Source organism: Fukomys damarensis, unplaced genomic scaffold (assembly GCF_012274545.1).
Source record: "Fukomys damarensis isolate Sample0158 unplaced genomic scaffold, DMR_v1.0_HiC HiC_scaffold_15, whole genome shotgun sequence".
Taxonomy (NCBI): domain Eukaryota; kingdom Metazoa; phylum Chordata; class Mammalia; order Rodentia; family Bathyergidae; genus Fukomys; species Fukomys damarensis.
The window spans coordinates 59,200,659-59,208,772 of NW_022900927.1; the positions used below are offsets into that span (position 1 = coordinate 59,200,659).

The window sequence follows — 8,114 nt, forward strand, 5'->3', positions numbered from 1 at the left end:
CCACCGGGCCTCCTGAGGATCCCAACACCAGGCTGCGCTCGGGGCCGCCCCCCCTCCTGGCACCCGCAGGCCTTCGTGTCCCCCGGGTCGCTCAGGCCTGGTGCCCACGAGACCTCCTCTCCTAGAAGCTGTGCCCACTTTCCCTGCACTGAAGAGCACCCTGACTTTTCAGCTCTGCTCTTCCGCTTTGCTCCTCCTGGCCAGAGGCATCTCCCCACCATGGGGTATGCCCGAGGGGCGGGCTTCTGTCTGTCCACAGCCACTCCCTCGACCTTGGGGACGGCTCCTGGTGACTCCGCACACAGCGGGCACACGCTTGCGTCCTGTTGTGCCAGCCGGGAGAGGCCAGGTCTGGAGGGGAGGCTGCGGGGAGGAGGGTGCTGTCGCAGGGTCCCAGAGGCCGGAGACTCTGTGCCCGGTGGGCGACACGGACCCAGCAGGGGTGGGGCTGTTTGGGCCCTGAGGAAGAGCTGGGGGGGGCACTGTCCCCCAGCTGTGGCCTCAGCGTCTGCGCTTCTGTTTTGGGAGCTTCTCCCGCCTCAGCCGGCAGATCGCCTGTCACCGGCCTTCCAGCCTTCTCCGGGGCTGACCTAGTCTCCGCAGGCCCTGGGGAGCACTTCACAGGCTCGGAGGGAAGTGGGACCCTGGGCCCCGAGCGAGCGGGTGGAAACAATACCCACTCTGCCCTCCTGCTGCCCTCCGGGGCTGTGTGTGCACAGCCTGTGGGCCACGTGGGCTCTTCGGGAAGAGGTCTGGACGGCCACGTCCACCCGCAGGGAAGGGCCTAGCGGTCTAAGACAATTCCCGGGCACTGAGCGGCTTAGCTGACATCACCATGGGGCTGGCCCTGGGGGCGACAACACAGTCCCCATGCATGCAGCTTATATTTTTGTGGAGGAAAACAAAAAAAACAAGCATTAAGTTTAAAAGCCCTCAACCAATACAACGCTGTACAGAATTAAAAGAGGGCAATGTGGCTGAGTGTGATGGTGACCACTGCAGTCTGGTGGTCAGGGAAAGTCTCTTCATGGAGCAAGACCCGAATGACACAATGACCCGAAGGAAAGGAGCCAGGGGGAGGATATTCCAGCTGGAGGGAACCTCGGGAAGGAGCGGACACTATCTATTCGAGCAGGGAAGGCCTGGGTGTCCAGGAGAGGGGTGAGAAGACAGGTTCCGGTTTTGGGGACACAGGTGCCACGACCGATCTCTGCCACGTGGAGGAAGGGAGTCCACTGGAGGTGGTGGCAGCCCAGGCTGAGAGTGACAAGGACGTGGAGAGCAGTGGGCAGGCCAGAGGTCGCGCCAGGGTGGAGTGAACGGGCTTTGCTCGGGGTTGGAGAAGCGGCACGGGCGGGAAGACACGGATTTGGCTTTGGCCGCATGGTGAACAGTTGTGTCATCTACTGAGCCAGGAAGATGGAGACAGAGGCAGCTGTGGGGGAAACTGAGAATTCTGATCTGGACATTCAAGTTTCAGACGTCTGTTAGACAACGAGGGGAGAAGCTCGCCAAGAGATGGACCCTGTAATCAATCCGGAGTCCTGGGAGGGGCTGGGCGGGAGGTGTGAGGGGGCGTTTTCAGAGGTGGCGATGCGGATCCTGAGCAGTCATGAGGGGCTGGGCTGGAGGAGGACTGTGAGGGAACAGGAGGCCAGGGCCCCGGGGTCGTCACCATGGCTGTGGGCGTTGCCAAGAATGGAGACAGGAGTGAGGCCAAGAGGAAGGTGGAAAACAGGAAGCCACATGGCCACCAAGGGAGGTGCCACCGCCACTGCGACAAGTGCCCCTTCCTTCCCGACACGGGATGGGAGCCGCTGTGTGGAGGAGAGAGCTGCAGATGGGAGGATGCGGGCTGCGCGGGTGATGCATCCTGGGGGGCTGCCGGTGCCAGAGCTGGGGTTTCTAGGGCGAGGACGGCAGCTGGCGCACGGGCAGATGGGAGCCCTGGGAACCTTCCAGCCCCGAGGTGCTGCTACTACCAGAGGAGGCTGCCGGGGCGGGAGGGAGTCACGTGAGCCCCGGGACGGTGGGGGGCGGGGGAGGGTCCCGGAGGAAGCAGATGCCGAGGAGGAGGGGAGGAAGGGCTGTGCCTGCTGACAGTCACGGCGCGGCAGGAAGCCTCAGCGGCCGCTGGAAACACCATGCCTTGCACGGTGCAGAGCAGCCTGGGCAGCTGGCATCCGCCTGCCACCGGGGTCCAGGGAATCATCACCAGGAGCCGCTGCAAATCTGGAGGCCAGGGGGTTGCCAGAGGCCTCGTCCCCTGGTGGGGTGGCAGCGGAGGCCTCAGGGAGCACAGCTCCAAGTGTCCCTGGCTTCAGGTAAGATTCACCGGAGTGGCAGTGCCCCTCCCGCCCTCTTGGTGGCTGCAGGGGACAGAGCAAGTGGAATTTTCTTGGAGCCTCTGGGTTCAGGGAGGGGGTCCTCTAAGATTGCAGGACCCTTGCTGAGACGATGCAAGTCATGCCAGGAGGAGGCAAGGGGAAGGATGTGGAATCGAGGTCCTGGATTCTACCTGGCACCCACACCATGCAGGTGTGTGCAGCAGACCCGGCCCCGCTGCAGGTGTTCAGGACACCTCTTTTCTACTTACCACTGACTTGCGGATGCTGACGCGGGGCTTGGGGATGGGTTTGGAGGGCTTGTTTTCAAAGCTTTCCGGGAGCGTGGAAGAATGTCCCCCCTTTCTCGCTTGTAGTGCCAGCTGGTAAGCGACTTCAAAGGCCTGTCCCAGGGTTAAGATGATTTCGTAGGCTAAATTCTGCAAGAAACATGAGAATGCGCTTACTACGGGCCGATGCCGGTCAGAATGGGTGGCACGGCTGAGGGACGCCCCGGGAGGCGAACTGCCAGGGACCTTGGACTACTCCGCCTCTCAGGGGCTCCGCGGAGAACCTGACAGCGCCCACGCAGGCATCAGCCACGGGTGCAGCTAAGGAGCTGGCTCCTCGCTCAACCACATGGCCCACGGCACCGAGAGTCCGCGCAGCTCCAGAGCTTGGGAGGGACGGGGTTTCCGCTGCAGTCTTGGCCCGGTTCCGGGAGCCCCAGCCCTGCCACGGGAGGCGTGCTGAGAAGTTTGGGTCTTTTTACCTCCAACATCTGCGATGCAGTGAACATGGATGAAACACAATCAAAATCTAATTTAGGCCGAGGGCAAGGCATTAGTCACGCTGGTGTGGACTCTCGCAGTGGCTGAGAAGCAAGCAGGGCTGAGACAGCCAATTATCCATCTACTCCTGGCGGCGCTGCTTTCCCCTGTGGGCCCTCTGCATTTTATCATCCAATCAGCCAGAGACAGGAGTTCTGCCTGGCCAGGATGCCACACCTAGCCACGCCCGGGAGGAAAGGCCTCAGACCTCCCCTCAGCCTTCCTCAGGGCGTCACCTGTCCAGAGCTTCATCCCATGAATGGCCCCCAAGGTCCCTCAGACTCAGCGGAGGCCGAGTCTGCTTCTGCCGAGATCGCGGCTGTGCTCCCTGCATCCCCGCTTCCCCCAACCTCCCCACTCGGGCAGCCCAGCTCCTGCATTTCTGGAGACACGAGGGTGAGGATGGGTAGGAAGACCCCAGAGGAGGCCCGCAAGCTCTGGACCCACTGCATTGCAGTCGGTGCTAGGCCCGACGCCATAGTCTGGAACCAGCTGGGAAAGCCCCTCAGAGCTGGAGAGGTGGCTGACAAAGGGTGTGGGTCTCCTCTGCTGGCCCCCCAGAGGCGACGCCTATGCTGGAGGAGCTGCACCTCGCACAGCAGCCATCACTTCCCACTGCACACTGAGCCCCGCCTGCCTCCAGGGATGGGTCAGCCTGGTAAATCAGCAACACACCAAGCGGTGCTGGGGAGCACGGGAGGGGCCCTGGCCAGCACCGCACCTAGCAGGCCCTGCCCTTTCCACTGCCTCTGCGCCCTCGCGTGGGTCCCCGGGAAAGTGGATGCGTCTCTGGCTGCCCTGGCGTTGGATCCCTTGAGCCCAGAATGGGTTCCTGAAAGGGAGCTCTGCTTCAGCTCCTGTGTCTTCCAGGGGAAGTCAGAGCTGCTCATTAGAGCCAGTGAGATTTTTCACATGACAATTACGGGAAGCTGAAAGGTTTGCAAGATAATGGGTTAGAAGTTCTGCCCTTTGCTTTTTAAATTCATTCCTGGCATTAGGAAATGGCTTAAATGAGGTGCAGAGACTGGACCGGAAGGTTTTCTGCCAAATGACCACTCCTGCTTTGGCTCCTATCTTGATGTCTTGTTTCGTTTTATCTTAGAATTGCTTCAGAGTAGTGAAGAGCTGTTATCCTCCCTGGCTTTTCTCCAGCCGTGATGTCTGTGTTACACACCTGCCTGCTGAGTGTGATGCTGCCTGTCCCCAAAACAGTGGGTTCTTTTGGGGACCAGGTGCTCATCCAAGGGGCCGAGGACCCCCCCAGACAAGGAAGTCCTATGTCAGGTTGCTTCCCAGCCTCTCCTATTAGGATCCTCAGGCTGCAGGGAGGGCAGGGCACCCTGGGACAAAGCTGAAAGTGATCCTGTGACCGGCTTAATTCAGCATTAGGGTTAACATCGATCGACGGTAACAGAATCAGAAGCCCACTGTCACACAAACTGTCAGGAGCCTCGCAGCCCCTGCCTGGGCCTCTCAGAGCCCTCACTGGGGAAGACCCAGGCCTGCACAGAATGTCTGTCCAGCACAAGGGAATGCGCCAGGAGGCTGAGCTGGGCCCGAGAACAGGAGCAGGGTTCCGGCCACCCCAGCTCAAGTACGGATGCTGGAGAGAAGTCGCCGTGCTGTAGGCAGCATGCGGATGACACCTGCGGCCAACTGAGACGCCCCAGCGGAGGGTGCCCCCCTGTACTGAGGAGAGCAGAGGTGTGTGCCCAGCTAACTCCATGGGCAGCAGCCTCCATTCTCGACGGAAATTCACTAATTACAATATTTAACCCAATGACAATGGCAGCTAACGTTTCTTATATCCTATGTGCCTTATACCATGGGCAGTTGGGTGTTCTACGTGGACTTTCTTTAGTCCTAATATCATCTCTGTGCTATAGCTTAGAAATTAATCCCACAGAGGTGAAAGAACGAACCTTCACTGGGAGCCAGCAGCTGCTGAGCTGGGCTTCCAGACCAAGGATTCTGACAAGCCGTGTTCTTGACCATGTGGCGCTATACTTGACGTAAAACAGAGGCTCAGGTAATCTCAGCAGTCTGAAGATGAAGTAAGGAAGCTCCAGGATGACCCCCCAGGTGATGTGGGTGAAGTCACCTAAAGGCCATGCAGTTTGCCTGAGTCCTGTTGAGGACTGAACACAGTGTCCTCAGCCTCTGGCCATCCTGAAGGTATGGGCAGGAAGGAGGTGACACTCCCTGGAGGCTCCAGCAGTGGCCTCTTTCGACAGCACTAACTGAAGTGGGGGCAGTGGTGACACATCACCATCTCCTCTTCCCCAGGGACTTTGATCTCAGGGTTAAGAAATGCTGCAAGTTTAGGGAACCACCCCGTCTTACAGAGGGGCCCTAATAGAAGTCACAGAGCTGCAGCTTTTGTCACCAGTAAGCACTGAGCTCCCGGTGCCTGGCAGAGCCCCCAGCCTAGAGCACCCAGGCAGCGGCTCACAAAGACTGGGACCCCCACGGTTCCACCCCAGGCTTAGGGAGGCGGAGTTGCCCCTCTGTCCTTATCCGGGTCCCTGGGGCTGCACTCAGAGCATTCATCATTCTGCTATTAGAAAAGCGGCAGCACAGATCGCAGCAACCTGTCCCGAAGGAACAGCTCCACCACCCAAGCAATTAATTTATAGTCACTTGTGCATCACTTCGATTCTTTTTCTCGTGTGAAAGTCTTTTAGGCTCAATCCATTGGAATATATTCACTGCAGTGTTTAAAAACTTCATGAGAAGGACCCTGAAGAAGTATATACACAGCAGGTAGCCACTGAACATGAATATTGAGTCATTAAAAAAACAAACAAACTGGTTGGGCCAGGTGTGGTGGTGCACACCTATAGACCCAGTCCTCAGGAGGCCAAGGCAGGAGGATTGCCATGAATTCAAGGACAGCCTGGTTACACAGCAAGATCCTGTTTCAAAACCAACCAGCCAACCCAACAACCCCACACTGGTTAAAAGGCTACATACTAATATAAGCTTGCATTCAAACTTGTTTCAAGAAATCTTTATGTGTGCATTGGAAATGGATACTCATCAAAATGTTAACAGCAGGGCCGGGGACTTGGCTCAGCAGTTCCACCACTAAAGCGCAGGACCCGAGTTCGATCCCCGATACCAAAAAAAGAAAAAGAGTTAACAGGAACCACGCCTGCTCCCAACCCAGCCACCATCACTCAAGCACCGGGAGGTAGCCTGGGCCCCAATCCACCAAGCCACACCTGCTCCTGACCTAGCCGCCATCACTCAAGCCCCGGGAGGTAGGCTGGGCCCCGATCCACGGCGGGAAGGAGAGCCACATGTGCTCCCGACCCAGCCACCATCACTCAAGCTCCGGGAAGGTAGCCACACAGGCGCCCCTGAACCGCCATAAGCCCCCCCTCTGCACTCTCAGACCTCCTGACTGTGCCAGTCTTTGGACCCACTCTGCAGAAGCAGAGGTGGTCATCAAGGGTTTTTTTTTGTTCAGTTCCCAACTTTGAACATCTTTAAAGAAAGGGCATGGGAAACCTGTAATAGAACGTTGTGGAGTTCAACCATTCAGAAGGTTGGGGAACTCAATCTGGGCCTTGCAGCCCAAGGTCAGTCAGCGTCATGGGGTTCAGCCATCAGCTAAGTGAGATCAGGGGTCTTGCATCCTCGCTCTGTCTGAGCCATTAAATGGTAAATACACTATATTGAAATTTTGTTCACTGCAGACATGTTCTGGACTGCTTATTGATTTCAATTTAATTCAAATGATTTAAGGGTGACAGACTAGTGACTACCACTGGTGGTCAGTGTCAGAGTTGTGCTTGATCTTAATGTGTTGCTGATTGTATCAGTTGGGGTAAAGCATTGGGGTTGATTTGATGAGCTGTTTTCTCTAATTTTATGAAGATGAGAATTTCTGTGGGTCGTTAGAGACACAGAAGCTAGGGTGCGACTATATCAGGAAGATTTGGGTGATAACCCAGAGATTAAACCAAGGACTGTCCGACAACAAAAATAAAAATGAGAAAACAAGTAAGACACAAGGACAGACTTCCAGTTTACCAATGGCAAACAGTAGGGCAAATGAGGATGAAAAGGCCAATAGTGAACCACCAGGACACCCTGAACTCAAAGCACAGAAAGTAACAAAACAGATCAATCGGGCTCTAGAAAAACACAAAACAGAAATAATTTCCCAGATAAACATAGAGATAGTGAGCAAAATGGAAGTCGTGATTCGAGACTCTAGAGCAGAAATTGACAAAAAAATAGATGAGCTCAGGACCATGATAGAATCCATGAAGGCCTAGCATAAGAAAGAAATGGAAAAAATAAACACCCAACATAGGAAAGAAATGGAATCCATAAAACAGATTCAAACAGATATCCAGGAGATTAAACACTCCATTGAAAGTGTACACAACAGAATAAAAGAATGCAAAGATAGACTCTCAGATATAGAAGATAAGATTGCAGTCAGTCAACATGAAAAGAGAGGTCTCTTAAAAACTGTAAGAGATCATGAGAAATCGATCCAACAACTCCTAGATGATGAAAAGAAGAATAACCTAAGACTGATAGGAATCCATGAAGTAGCAGGAGAAAATACAAAGGACTTTGAAAAGCTGTTTGCAGAATTAATGACAGAAAACTTCCCAAAGAGAGGGGAAGAATCTGACATTCAGATAACTGAGGCATATAGGACCCTAACTAGCTACAATAAAAAGAAAATCTACACCTAGACATATAATAATCAAGATCCCAGAAACCCAACAGAAGAACAAAATACTACAAGGAGTAAGAGAAAAGAAACAAATCACATACAAAGGAAAGCCCATCAGAATCATAGCAGACTTTTCAACACAAACCCTTGGGGCAAGGAGAGCCTGGAATGAGATATTTCAAGTACTAAAAGGGAACAACCTCCAACCTAGACTGATGTATCCAGCAAAACTGTCTTTCAAAATGGATGGGGAAATAAGAC

At 55.0% G+C, this 8,114-nt stretch overlaps 1 protein-coding gene across 13 annotated transcripts in view; it reads right to left on the reverse strand.

Annotated features, from left to right (window-relative positions):
• Nucleotides 1-776: 776 nt before the first annotated feature.
• Anks1b (ankyrin repeat and sterile alpha motif domain containing 1B) overlaps nt 777-8,114 on the reverse strand; it is a 1,036,613-nt gene continuing 1,029,275 nt past the window's right edge. For all 13 annotated transcript variants that reach the window (XM_010629141.3, XM_033763852.1, XM_010629138.3 and 10 more), the window contains 2 exons: nt 2,597-2,764; nt 777-1,435 (listed from right to left, as the gene is read on the reverse strand). In XM_010629141.3, the coding sequence (XP_010627443.1) occupies nt 1,400-1,435; nt 2,597-2,764 (204 nt within the window). In that variant the 3' untranslated portion in view covers nt 777-1,399. The remainder of the gene's footprint in view (nt 1,436-2,596; nt 2,765-8,114) is intronic.